The sequence below is a fragment of the Pseudorca crassidens genome, chromosome 21 (genome assembly GCF_039906515.1).
Source record: "Pseudorca crassidens isolate mPseCra1 chromosome 21, mPseCra1.hap1, whole genome shotgun sequence".
NCBI lineage: Eukaryota > Metazoa > Chordata > Mammalia > Artiodactyla > Delphinidae > Pseudorca > Pseudorca crassidens.
Genome location: NC_090316.1, coordinates 17,933,173 through 17,947,685, shown reverse-complemented (window position 1 = coordinate 17,947,685; position 14,513 = coordinate 17,933,173). Strand labels below are relative to the sequence as shown.

The 14,513-nt window shown below is 35.2% G+C and overlaps 1 protein-coding gene across 1 annotated transcript in view; it reads left to right on the top strand.

The window, feature by feature from the left end:
* SGCZ (sarcoglycan zeta) overlaps positions 1-14,280 on the top strand; it is a 322,461-nt gene extending 308,181 nt beyond the window's left edge. Inside the window, exons 6-7 of the mRNA XM_067721579.1 lie at positions 2,354-2,477; positions 8,644-14,280. Coding sequence (XP_067577680.1) covers positions 2,354-2,477; positions 8,644-8,838 — 319 coding nt within the window. The 3' untranslated portion in view covers positions 8,839-14,280. The remainder of the gene's footprint in view (positions 1-2,353; positions 2,478-8,643) is intronic.
* The last annotated feature ends 233 nt before the right edge of the window (positions 14,281-14,513 follow it).

Below are 14,513 nucleotides of genomic sequence, written 5' to 3'. Positions count from 1 at the left end.
GTTCCTCCAACTCGTGAAATAAACAACAAGGTCTTACTGATGTTGGTTTTCTTCTCTGTTTTTGTTTATGTGCTGAATCATTTTCAACACAATAAATGGCTAGGGTTTTTTTTCAACTCAAAATGTCTGTAACATTAGGAAACACAAAATATCTTTAACATCTTCTCTGCTCTATCGTCCACCATTTTTGGCAAAGGATAGTGTTTAGTGAATGGGGAATGGCAAAGGAAGCAAGGAAATGGGACAGGGAGGAAATCCCATACATTTCAAACTACTATCCCACTACATAGCTATTTCCCTTAATCAGTTTAAGAGATTCCTTACAATCCTATAAGAAAACATTGTAATTGTCAATTTCAGAGATGATAAAACTGAAATTTATTGCTGCTGGCTCACTTTCCTGAACCCAGGTCTAGCCAGCTCTCCATCTTTACTGCCTCTTTGAATAGGGATCCTCTAAGTCAATGCTAGCAAAACACTCCATAGCAAGACTGCCAATGGGTACCTGAGGTCTAAAATGAAGATGAAGACAATTAAGATTTTTTAATTAAATATTTAGTAAGGATGAGAATGGAAAAACTCAAAAGCCCAGAAGTACTTACTATATTTTAATGCTCTAGCAGAAATAGGGTAAAAATATAGTACAAAAAATGTTCACACTTATTACAGATATTTTACTATCAAATATATAAGTATCCCAACCCCTTATCCTTGGAAACAAACTAAACCATATCAATTATTTGATAAAATAAGCGTGTTTTTCCTCCCACTTACAAGTTGTGTTTCCTTCAGATTCATAATGTTTCAGAACATTAATTCATGTTAATTAAGTTCTTATCTGACTTCTGATTGAGTGGTTCAGTCATACCCAAACTTATGTAATTACATTTAATGTTATAGAAATGGTCTATAACAAGTGGAAATAGAAACGGTCACAGATATATTATCCAAGATGGTGAATATTTGGGGGTGTATCAGAGGACATCACTTATAAATATATATTTAAATATTCAGATTTTGAAATTTAGATACTCTGCAAAGTATAAATATTATGAATGAAAAAATTATGGGTGATTCTTTTTGAAGTTTTCAAATATTCTGTGAAAATGTGTAATTAGTGTTTTAAAAAAAACAAACAGACATTTCTTTAAAATATATATATTGAAAACCTCACCCTCAAGGGATTTTATGAAGATATCCAAAAGGCCTATAGGGATGAAAGTTTCAAAGTTGCTTTAGTGAGTGAAAAAAAATTTAAAGTGTTGAAATCACTTCTTCAAAATGCTGGCTTTAGTCCTTCAATATCACTTTCAAGTGTTTAAGTTCAACTTTACTACTGGGAGAGAGGGCTGATCTTCAGTGCTCAAACTATTTGGTGTGATTCTCTCTGAAAAACCACACTGGGATGGTAGCCTCAAAGGAGACCTGTTGCTCTCGATGATGGTGAATGTGAGCCTGAAGGGACTCTTGTCCTGAAGTCCTGAGGTCACGAGGAACACAGGCAGTTACAGCCCCAGAGCAAGCTATTATCCAAAACGATGAACTCCAGGATAAGATCTCTTATCACACCAAGTGCTTTTTATGACTATATTCTTGTTTCTGTATTTTGCCTTCCTTTGCTCTTTCTCTACATTTATATTTGGAGATAATTTTGAAAATGCCTCCCAACTATCTTTTTTGCAGGCACAGCTATCTAAAACACTTGTGTATCACCCCTCGTTTAATTTTTCTTTCTCAGACTAATGTCATTCATTCTGTGGACATTTTCTTGGGCCGATAGAGGTCAGGTGATGTAGGAAATATCTTACGTCCTCATTTTAATTAATGTCTAGAAGTGTAAAAAGTCCCTTGAGAATTTTTTAGTTTACAGAATTCTGACTGGGCACATTTGGAAGTTTGCAATATTAATGATTTTCATTAAAACTCTCTCATGTTTGCAAGACAAGGACACTTTACTGAGGGATACTTACATGCTAACTTTCTAGAAATTTATTTCTTAAGACTCCATCATTAATATTGAAAAATGTGTAAAAGATTTAAACTAGTAAACTACCATGACCTACTTTTCATTTGCATTGTGAAAGGAAACAACACAAGAAACGGTTACTAAATCATTATACAAATTAGAGTAAATAATTGATGCTAACAAATGAAGAAAGAGCCAAAAAATAGATAAAGCAATCAAAAATCTTTCTAAAACTCATTTTAGCATTTTTTCTTTTTGGAAATGACAAGGATTTGTATTTATGCCTGCCTGTTTGTTTTAGTTGACTAACATTATCTTTGAGTCCAATGTAAACTTTTTTTCTTATCAATATTAAGGTGTTTTTGTTTGTTTGTTTGTTTGTTTAAGGCTTGAATCACCAACCAGGTCCTTGATAATGGAAGCTCCCCGGGGGGTCCAGGTGAGTGCCGCAGCTGGAGACTTCAAGGCTGCCTGCAGGAAGGAGCTCCACTTGCAGTCCACAGAGGGGGAGGTGAGTTCTGAGGTGTAGACACTGGCCTTTTACTGCGGAGGGTGCTTCTTCTCAAATTATACGCATATGATTCCAGGAGAAACATAAGGAACTACTTCATAGGAGGGCTCAAATTTTGAAAATATTAATACTTCTTAAATATGAAACTGGGTAAACCTAATGTTATTTTCATAAGTCAAAGCTCCATTTATTTTCTACTGAAAGATATTCATTCATAAGTCATTTATAAGTGGGGCATCTAAGTTCCTGCAGTTTCAAAAATCGACAGATGAATGGAATGAATATCAAGGTAATACCCAGAATGAAGGCAAGTCTTTGCTGTCTTGGTTCCATTTTGGTCTTCAAAAAGTTTTTCCAAAAAGTGCTTTGAAAGTTTGTGTGTTTGTCTCAGTAAAAATAGTACCTATATTTTTCTAAAAGGGAAACAAAAAGCAAAAGTTTATTTTGCTATTTCACCCAGTTATTTCCTAGATGAGATACATGCTGTTTTTCTTCCATGTTGCTTTATTTCACCCAAGAGTCTGTTTAAACTCTGTTGTCCTCATTCCTTTAAAGATCCTCTTCTTTCTCTTACTGCCTGATTTAAAGAACCCTTTGTCTTTGGGCTTCCATTCTTTCACTGGAATGTGATAGGCAGGTATTTATTTTGTCTCCTTTACTTGCTGTATACATTGTGACTATTGTGTCTGCAGAATCACATTTTTGTCCATTCTGGAAATTCCTCAACATTACGTCTTCAGATAGTCCCTCTCCCCCTTTTCTCTATGGGCTTTTTCAGACTCTCTGAAGAAATGTTGTCTTTTCATTCCCTTACCTTCCAGATCGCTTAGCCTCTCCTTCCTCATTTCTATTTCTTTATTGCCCTATGCCTCACTCTGCCTATTTATTCAGATCCACATGCCAGGTTCCTCCTCAGTATCTAATCTCTTCTTCAATCCCTACTTTGGGCTTTTAATTTCAGTAATTTTGTTATTCATTTCTAGGACTCTCATCTGTTGCTTTTTTTCAAATCTGCCTGGACATCTTGGTAGTTGCTCTCGTTTGCTTGTTTGTTTTTAATTCTACCTTCATTATTTCAAAGCCTTATGCATAATACATATTCGATTCTGTATATTTTTACCACAATTCCCAAAGTCCTTGAAGGTCTAAATCTGTTGTGCTGCTGTTTCCACCAATTAATTCCCTTAATATTTTCTTCCTTCGTGTGCTTATTTATTTTTTTAATGAGTTTATAAAGGTCAAGCTGAGAAGAAAAAGCTTGGAAGGATGATTTGAGAGTGACGCTCTGGCGCATCTCGGACCTCTTCAGATGTAAATATGAGGGCAGACATTAACAGAATCAAAAAGAGGATGTTCCTTTCTTACCTTTATACCAGTATCTCAGTTATTGATTCAAGATAAATTTGTATTACACATTTGGCTTCCTTTTTATAAACAAACTTATTGCCAGGGTCATTAGCATCTTATCTGATATTACAGCTTAAATAATCTAGAAATATGTTTTATAATATTGAAAACATATATCCGTATTACCTTTCAGGATTTCTCCCCACTACAATTGCAGACTACAATACTTTGTCTACCACAGCAAGAGAGAAATCTTTCTTAAATATCTCACATCTTTTTTAAAGCATTTTTATCATGCTAATCATTTCATTCAAATTATTCATAATGAATCATCTCATAATAAATATTGATGGTTATTAATCTCCATTCTGCTTCTATTTATGCTCCACTTTACTTATGTTCTTTTATTCAGAGTATCAGCAGAATCCTTGAATTCAATTACAGATTAGCATTTAATTATGAATTGAGTATTATGCTGTAAATAAGTCACAGCCAAAAGCTTTCAGCTGTGGCCATTTTTTATATTAATAAAATAAATATACAGAAAAGCACAGCACTTTCTATTAGAATGAAATCGCGTGTAATTTTTCTAGGAAGAAGTATGAAATGATATAAAATCTTTCTCTTTGCTTCATTGACTATGCCACAGAAAGGCAGATCCACCAATTATTAAATAATACAGAAAAATATAAAGTCCCTACTCTTAGGTAGTGTTTAAATTAATTAAGATCACGGCAAACATGGTGTTGAGGTAACCAAAATAAGTAAGAATGAAATTGCACACAAAGTTCTGCACTGCAGAAGTTTCATTCATTTCAGACACCGTATTGCAAGGAATTTCAAATTCAGCTCTGAAAACAACATGAATGACAACTGTAGGTAAAACATTGAAAGTTATAATAGCATATGCAATGCAGTAACTTAATAACGTATGTCACAAGATGACACAATTTTTTTATCTTACAAACTGATTAAATGTTCTACAGGGATAGGTCTGATTTCAACAGGTAAGAATGGAATAAATGGATTCTTGGTAGAGAGAAGACAATGGGCTGTGACTTAAAAGCTCAGGGGTGTCATTCTGAGTACAAGGAAGAGTTTCACAACAAATGGATTATATGGTTTATAGCGTGATCTGGAATAGAAATATCAATTTTAGAAGTTGGAAAGTGAGCAGTGTCATCGGAAGTGCCTTAAGCAGAACAGAAAGAGTTATGAGGGGGTCCATCCAAGCTGCAGAAGCCTGGAAAAGCTGAGCTATGTGGGGTTGGAAAGAATCAATATATGACACCCCTTTTTATCTCATAACTTAGTTTTCTGTCTCAAACCAAGAAAATATTTTTTCTCCCCTTTCTTTTCTTTTTCTTTCTTTTTATTTTTTAAATGTAAAGCCATCATTTATTCAATCTTTCATCGTTCTACGGATGGATCTTATATCTGTGAGGCTAACTTTCGAAATTCAGAATTTTATTTATATTCCTTCTTTTTCTTTATCCTTTCTTTGTTCCTTTATTATTTCTTCTTTAATTTTATATTATTATTGAGGTAAAAGTGGTATATAACACTGTGTAAGTTTCAGGTGTACAGCATTATAATTTCACATCTGTATATACTACAAAGTGATCACCACCAAAGTTCTAGTTATCATCCATCCCCATATAATCAACTCCCATTTTCTCTTTTAAAGACCCCATTCATTTAAATTTACCTATTAATAAAAATCTACCTCCCATATATGGGTGAAGCTACAATGTGGATCTCAGAAGATGATGGAATTAAGTATTGCCACATAGCCAAATATGATCAAGAGTCACCCGTAAATGGGTAGGAGAGCTGGAGGGCACAGCTATAGCTATACTGAAGCAGGCCACATACCGTAAGGTTCAAGGCTAACTCCATTGATAAGGCCACCACAGCTGGGCTTGCTTTCTGAGGCTGCCACCTGCATGTCCTACCTGTATAAAAACAGCTACTCTCCACATTTATTCAGTTAGGCTACACCAACGGAAAGGCAATCAGTTCCAAACTATAAAACCCAGCGATGTGGCCTGGTGTTAGCAAGCCTCTGAAACTCACCAGGGCTTGCCAGTAACACTTGCTTCTGTGCTTACTAAGAAATGAACCACTGACAATATCTTAGAGTCATTTGATGAATCCTACATGAGCCTCCTTATCCACATGTTCTTTAGCTTTCCATGTTGCATTCTTTATTGTCTACGTCACAAGGTTTCTTGGACAAAACACCCGCTCCTAACACTTTTTCAGCATGAACTAACCTCCACATATGCAGACCTAAACCCCACAGTCCCAGAGCTTGTCTTTGTAATACGTTTGGCATTGGCGAAGCTTGAGAATATCTACTCTCTGCAAGCATGCCAACTCCTCAGCAGAAGGGAAGAAAGGGGGTTGTGCTGTGCAAGCCCAGTTCCTCTGTCAAACTCAACCAGTAAGAGGAATCATCCTTCCTCCCCCCGTGGAGAAGTGAGTGAAAGAACCCACAGCGTGTAGCAATTGGTATTACACTCATTGATGTCCCTCTTCATGGAAACACAGAGCAGGAAGAAATGAGGCCCAGCATTTATAACCCAAAAATACGTTGTCATTTTTTTTTACTTAGTTTTGTGCACTTTTGAATCAGAAAAACAAAAATTCATCTTAAAAAAAATAGAAGTCCTTTCTCTTTGCTTTCCTGTCACTTACCGTAGAAGAAATTATGAAGTAATAAATTTCAACATTTGATACCTACAAACAAAAACTTTAATTATTCTTTCTTAACTTTGAATACTGTTGGTAAATGCAATCATTTTTATTTCATAATCTGTCCATTTATTCAGCAACTATTTGTATTACATGGAAGCTGTACATGCAGGGTCAAGCACTGTGAAGTTATAAAAAAATTCAGACTTAATTCTACCTTCAAGAAGGACATAGTTTATTAGAGAAAGTAATATATCAATATGACTATAAAATAAGCTACCAAGTGATGAGCAAAATAAGATATTAATAATAAACTGCTACAGGAGAACCAAATAAGAAGAGTCTTTCCGTCTTGGGGCACTAGGGAAAGGTCCATAGCGGATGAAGCAGATGAACTGGGCTTTGGTGGAGGGTGAGAATTGTACCCTAGAGGAGAGAGACATGTACAAGGTGAAGGAAAAGCATTACTTCATGCAACTTGTACTGGCACAATTCTATGCACTCTTCTATAGTCTTGAACCAATGACAGGCCCTGCCCTCATAGATATTACTTGCAAGTAAGAGAAATAAACAATAAATGAACAAATACACAATATAATGTTAGAAAGAGATTGTTACTACAGAGTAAAGTAAAGCTGGTAAGGAGAGATTAATGGATTTGTGTTACTTCAATAGGGTGGTTAGGAAAGTCCTCTTTTAGAGTGTGACCTTTTAGTAGAGATCAGGACAAATAAGCTCACATCTAAAATTAAAGTTAATCTACAGTATACATGTCTATGGTATAGGAATTCTTTTTCTGGCTTATTCTTAGTGTGTCATAGATTCCTATATTTCAAAAAAATTTAAAGCATGAAAAGGCAAACAGAGGAAATCTCCCTCCTACCTCTGTTCTCTAACCACCCTGTTAATATCTATCCCCACTTGTAGATATTTGGAGAAAAGTTTTTCAGGCTAGGAAAATGAGGAGTTAAAAAGCCCTGAGGCCAGGGTTGTTTTGGTGTGTTTGAGAAAATGTGAGAGTTCATGCAAGAAGAATTGTAGGAAGTGATGTTAGAGAGATAGGCCAGATCATACAGGGCTTGTGGGCCGTGGAAAGGAATCAAGATTCATTTTAAGCATGGTGGGAGACCGTTAGAGAAACTTGAGCGCCGGTAGGACACGATTTGGTTTGCATTTCTTAGAAGTTCACTCCAACAGCATGTACAATAGACTGTAAGAGGACAAGAGTGGCCACTGGGAGGCCAATTAGGGGGCTATTGCAAGAGTCTTAGTAAGAAATGATTAGGACTTAGGTGAGAGCAAATGTGTAGAAAATGGAATATTCTCTGGTTCTCTTGTCAATTTAGAGATGCCTTTAGGCCGTAATTAGCTACATAACAATAGAATCAAGACATAGCTAGAGAGAGTTTGTTTCTTTGCTCATTCAAATTCATGATCTAATTTTCCTTTCTTTGGACCATTCCCCATGCATGTCAAAACCATATGATCCCTGGCCCTGAAAGTGTTGTGTCCGTGATTTGGAATAAGTGAAGTAATTTTGCAAGTTAGAAGATTTAGCAACATGGGTGTTAAGTACAGGTCATATATTTCATGGAGTCTTCAAACCTGATTATATCTAATAGTTATCTGTTATTTACTATGCACATTATCTACTTGGTGTAGATTGGGAGTCAACGTGACTTTATGAGTATTTAAAAAAAAATTAAACCAGAGAGTAAAATTGTTTTAATTAATTGCCCATCACTTCACTAACGGCATCTCCGTAAACATCCTTATTTCTTTGTATATTCTTTAGACTGGCACGTTTAAGTTAAATTAACTGACAGTCAAAAGCATTCATTTTCTGTGGTGTCTGAATAACCGAGTTGGCCCCGTAAGCAGATTATACAATCTTGCTTTCATTTCGAGGGCATTCTCTCAGAATATACCGTGTCTCAAAGGCTCAGGTAGCCACAGAGCGTTTGGGCTGTACCGTAGGAACGCAATTTGTTCGTTCAGCAAGGTTTGGCAGCTAAACCAACAAAATTGTTTGTCCTGTGGTCTTTCTTATTAGACCATGCTGTAAAGCTCTTAAGAATATAGGATGCTAAAAGGAATTAAAATGCAATTTCTTTCCCCCTAGATATTTTTGAATGCGGCTACAATCCGGCTGGGAAACCTGCCGACCGGCTCTCCTTCCTCTTCTTCACCCAGCCCCTCCCACTCTCGGCAGACAGTGCATGAACTGTGTGTCTGCCCCAACGGCAAACTGTACCTGTCTCCAGCTGGGGCCGGGTCTACTTGTCAGTCCAGTAGCAACATCTGCTTGTGGAGCTGAACTGACTGATTTCTCCTCACACCAGAATAGCCTTTTGTTCCCGTACGTCTCCTTCACAGTTCTGCTCCGTTTCCCTCGTGATCAGTCCAGAGCTTCTCCAAATGGTCCACAGAGCAACTCCTTCCAGTGTAAGCAGGGATTCGCACCACCTTCTCTCGTGATTTTCTGTACTGCTCAACACGGAGAGGGTGAGTGACAGAACAGTGGAAAAACCATCTTCAGCAGGAAAACTGGATCATAACTTTTGCTCAGAAGGGAGAATAACATAGGTGCCTTTGCTACATGAAGTGAAGCACACAGTTTTAGATTTTTGCAGGACCTGGATGTGGACTGCCACATATACATGACATAGATGAAATTCCCAGTATCCAATGGCAAGATGAAATGGTTAACCCTGTAAGAAAACTAGTTCTACAGTCTGAAAGCACAATTTTCCATTCATCTTTTTGGATGTAAACTTTTATCCCTGAATTTTAAAATTTTAAAGCATTATGTAATGCTTGCTTTACTAAAAATTAAATTCAATACATGGTTTTTAACAAAACAAGACAAGACAGAATCCCACCCTGAGTTTTATTTGTTTCTTTAAATTCAATGTGTTGTTACTCTTTGTCTACTAACTCTAGAATTTGGTACATTAGGTAATTTTGAAAGCTCTCAGCAATAGAATCTTTACAGAATTAACAAAATGCCATTATACAGTCATTTGTCAGATCTGAACGACCTTATATAGTATGTACTTGGCTATTGCATGTGACGTATTTGCTTTTAACCAAACATCCAATTGATTGCAATATAAGGTAGGATTAAGAGGGACCTACCGATGGTGTGGAATCCATAGATCTTTTTTTTTTTTTAATTCACATGATATCCTTTACAGCTAGGTTCTAAGAGTACAATTTTTGTTTGCTTCATTCACTTTATACTTGACTCGGACTGCTAAAATTCAAACATCCTCTAAATAAATAAAAACTACTGTGATGCCTAATGCTGAGAATGAATTCACTTTCCATTGGAATATCATCTACAGAATTATATCTATGTACTTTTTATTGGAGATTAAGACTTAAGGGTGGTAGAAATTAAAGTGAAAATCCCCGCTTAAACAGTAAGACATACAAATGTTAGCGAACGTGTTGAAAATGTGTTTACTCCATTAGATTCATATTTTAAGGAATTTAGTCACATTCCTTTGCAGCTCTTAATATTTGATTACTTTTGTTAGACCGCTAAGCTACCCCGAATCAGAGAGCATAGTTGCTTCCGTCCTCTGTTGCTTCTTTTTGTAAATTAGCTGCTGATAAATAACTCCAGAATACTGCCCACGCATTTACTACAACACTGCTTAACTCGAACTCTCGCACCTTATAGAACCCAAGAACATAAAATTGTATTAGCTATTTCCTGTTCTGGGAAGATGACTTGATTACTATAAGGTAAGTCTTTCATTTTCACACGTCAGTCCATCTTTTTCTCCCCCATGCACACACGATTACAGGTGTGTGGAAGTTTTCAGTTTGGAAGTCCGTGACTGTAGAATCTTTGGAGTTCAGGACTCTGCAGGGTGAAGTGGGAGACTGGAATTTATAGAAATAATCTGATTAGCGAAAGTAAGAAATCTGAGTAAGGCAAGCAACAAAGTGAACCATTTGACCAGAATTCTCTTGTTGGGATAACGTAACACATTGAATACCTGAAAAACCTCCATTTCACTAAATGTATTCTGTACTCAGCAGAAAAGTCAGAAAGCTAGTGCAGTTTTATTACTCTTAAAATAGAACTTGTGTTTGGGGGTTATTATATAAACCTTAAGTCAATATTGGAGTAAAAGTTAAGATGTGCAATGGCTTAAAAAGTCATATCCTAACACAGGAGTTTAATTTATTTAAGCTAAAACATTAGAAGTTACTACGAGAAATCCTCCCATTGTTTTTTGCAAAATATTCACACAAAGTATAACACAAGAAATTTTGATAAATTATGGGTGCTAATCACTGTACAGACCTTTTAAGAAAATGCTATGTATTAATTTGAGACATATTCAAGTTCTAAATTAAAACAATGAGAAAGTTTCTTAGTCAAATGGGAACAATTCTTTTGATTAGTGATTAGCCCTGTTTCTAATCTCAGCTCTGTCTTCTACTAATCAGTAAACTGATTTAGGCAGTCTGGGAATATCTCCAGGCTTCAGTTTACTCAACTTTGCAACAAAAGCATTGAATCAAATGGTCTCGTAAGATTTCTTCCAGCTCTGACATGTTCTAATTCCAAGAGCAAATATTATAGAAGGTGAAAGGGGACGTCGAAATTGTAAACTATATGTCATGAGAGGAGAAAAGATAAAAAGTGTTAAAACCAATTCCAGTGAGGGGCTGTCAAATTTTGAATTCACATGTATTTTGAAATGTTACAAACGCAATTCAAAAGAAATGTGTAAGAGAGTTAGACTATGTCTAGATGATGTAAAAATATCTGCTCAGTGTGGTAGAAAAACATAGCATAGAGATACAGGTAGCTTTCCTACTCAGCACTAAACGGGTGGTTTAAATTACTTGACTTGCTGTTTTAGATTCCTTAGAATCTAAGTATAAACTCAGCCTCAGAGTTTGGGCTTCTATTAAAGGCACAGAAGATTGCTCTGAAAGGTCCTTAATTTCCTCATAAAGAAGGCTTGATTCTTTCTTGATACAGAGTTTCTTTCCTTAATTGCAGACTACCCAAACAGATTCATTATCTGTTTTTCCAGTACGATTTTTGTGTTACAAAATACATACAGTGCAGTTTACTTAGATGCAAATTTCATTTTTCCCAAATTAAACTCAGAAAAGTGATTCCTTTCAAATGTATTACATGGACGCTGAACTTGGTATCCAGTTTAAGTGGAGAAGGCAGGCAAACAGGCAGGAAGGAAGGATAGAGAGAAGGAAGGGGACTGACAGCATTCCTAGCCGTTTAAATTCTTAGCTGAGAATGGACAGAGAAGTATTTGCGCTCATGTTTTGAGATCCAAAGGAGAGAAGCAGAAAGGACAAATTATTTTTTTTTCTTTCAGAATATTTCAGTAAGGCACTTCCAAAAAAAAAACTTCCAAATCTCCTCCAAAATTTCTATTCTGTACTTCTTGGTCCTACTTTTTTTCTCTTATTTTATTATGAACCATAAGCTGTATAATCTGGTGCAAAACTGTTTATCTAAGAATTTAAGATAATTTTATGCTTCATATTTTACATTAACCTGGAAATCTTAGATTTCAGTACTTCACATCTCTGAAAATGGAGCCAGGAGTTCCAGGTGTGTTTCTGCCCCTCTACCTACTCATGTGACCTTAAGAAATATATTTAATTATCTTGGTCACCATTTACTTCTCTTGGGGAGGGGTACGCCAAACTAGAAGTTTTCTTTGGTTACCTTCATCTCTAAATGTCACTGATTCCCTTAAGAAAAGACTCAGCAATCTTGAGTTCAGTACCCTGCTCTGAACTTGTTATTATTGACCTCCTTCTATACCTAGACATTGTTGTTTATAAATGTTGAAATGCACATCTTTCCAGCAGCCAAACGCTATTTTTTTCTACACTCCCTTTCTTGCTCTAATCATTTGAACGTCAACGTCCCTTTCAGAAAACGATGCTTTGTTGACAGGCTTCAGTAATATGGTTAACATTAAAGAGAAAAAGAATGTATTTAGGTCTTATTAAAAATGACTATTTAGGAAATTAATAGAAGTATTTACCAAGTATCAATACGCTGTTGATCATTCTATGATTACTTATCTCCATCAAACTAAAAAGCATTGGTCTTTTGAAGAAATGGTAATTTGATCACAAAGGTCCGTTGCTGAACTCTTTGTAACCTGTTATGCCATTCAAAATTCCTACATATTCTGCCATTTGAATTACTCAGTTGGACAGTGCCTCATTTTATAAAACTGACATTTGATACAGTAAAACTCCTAATGAATTATATCACTGCAAACCTGGCATCCCTGTATGAGGCAGCAATAGATAGAGAGATTGAGGGTGTTTAAGGCATTTAAGTGCTGTATTTTATAGCAGGTAATGTCAATATCGTAATATTAAATTATTAAAATAGTTGAAGATATTTAATGACCAAATTCTCTATTTAGCCATCAAAACCAAACTCACATTCGAGTCTCTTATAAGTGAGGTCTTGTCACCTTATTCTTCCAGTAGCTTTGGTCTAATTAGAATTGCTCATGTGACCCTATTTAAAGATACTTGGAGAAATGATTTTCCTCTGTGTACTAGTGTATATTATAGTAATGAATATTGCAAAATGTTATGATCACAAAGTAAAATAATATTGCATTTTAATTCTTTTAAAACAATCATAAACTAATGAATGACCTCATTGAACACTGTTATTCATATTGTTTTATACTGCGGTTCATTAGTTGTTTAAATGTCAAAGACCAAAGACTGGGATTTCTATTGTATTTAACCCTACAACACTGCTGCTTCTACTAATTTATTCAAATGAATAGGAGGGCTTATAATTACCATAAGGTAGTAAACATCCTCCTTTGCAGGATTCTGAGCTATGGATCATGATTAATGCTTTTGCTTTAAAAGAAAAAATGTGTTAGTGTAATTCACGTACCTTTTATACGTGCATAATAAACACCTTGATATTCATAAAACCGGTATATAAAGACTATATCCTAAAATGGGCCCAGGATGGATTTAGTTTAAACTTTCATTGCTTGCTAAAAATCCTTTGGAAAATATAATTAATTTGAAATTCTTTTAGAACCAGAGGGCTATTTTTTTAAGTGTTGATTGAAGCGATTCCATTCTTTGAGAAAGTCAGTGAAAAACATTAAAGGAAATGAGGTATAATGAGCTGCGATTCTTTTGATTTTTGCAGTCTTAATATCTCCTTTGTTTGAATATTCATAAATAAAAGCCAAACAGGGTTAAAAATGTGCAAGGACATTTACTAACAATGGAAATATGTAATTTCAAGTTTGCGTGTCTCGTTATTTATACAGTTCTTTAAACCAGGTCCACTACTCATATATTTTGCTTTGTAATTTTCATGTAAATATTTTCTTGTATATAGAGAAATATGAAAAATGGAACTATTTTCTTACACATACTATGCAATATGTTTGTAAAATTGCAATATTACCAAAATTACAAAAGCTGTGCTTTTGTACTCTATCTCGCTTTATGTAAAATCAATCTTTTTCTATTTAAATGGACTATCTGTCCCATAAATTGTAGATAACATATCTATTCAAAACTCAGTCTATTGTATCTTTTGTTTAGTTTGGGGTGGATTGGGTTATATTTCTTTTGGGAGAAAATGCAGCAAAGTTTGGCAGTAGGAAACTTCTTTTTTTTTCTCAGAAAATGAGAACTTCGAAGCATGCAATGAGCTCATATGATTTAAGATCTCTCCTGTAATTCTTGTATTTTGTCCTAATTTTGGTGCTACTGTGTAACCATGATTAAATACGATAGTTAAAACAAAGAGGATCAGAACTCATATGCTATCATTTCATTCATTTTATTGAGAAAAAAGTTCAAAGAGGAGGGATATGAGTATTAGTACTGCACAGAGACCGTTTTTGATAATGCATTTTAAATATCAACTCCATTAAGATATACATTTTTGAAAAGTTAGTTAATCTATATATTTATACTTGCTAA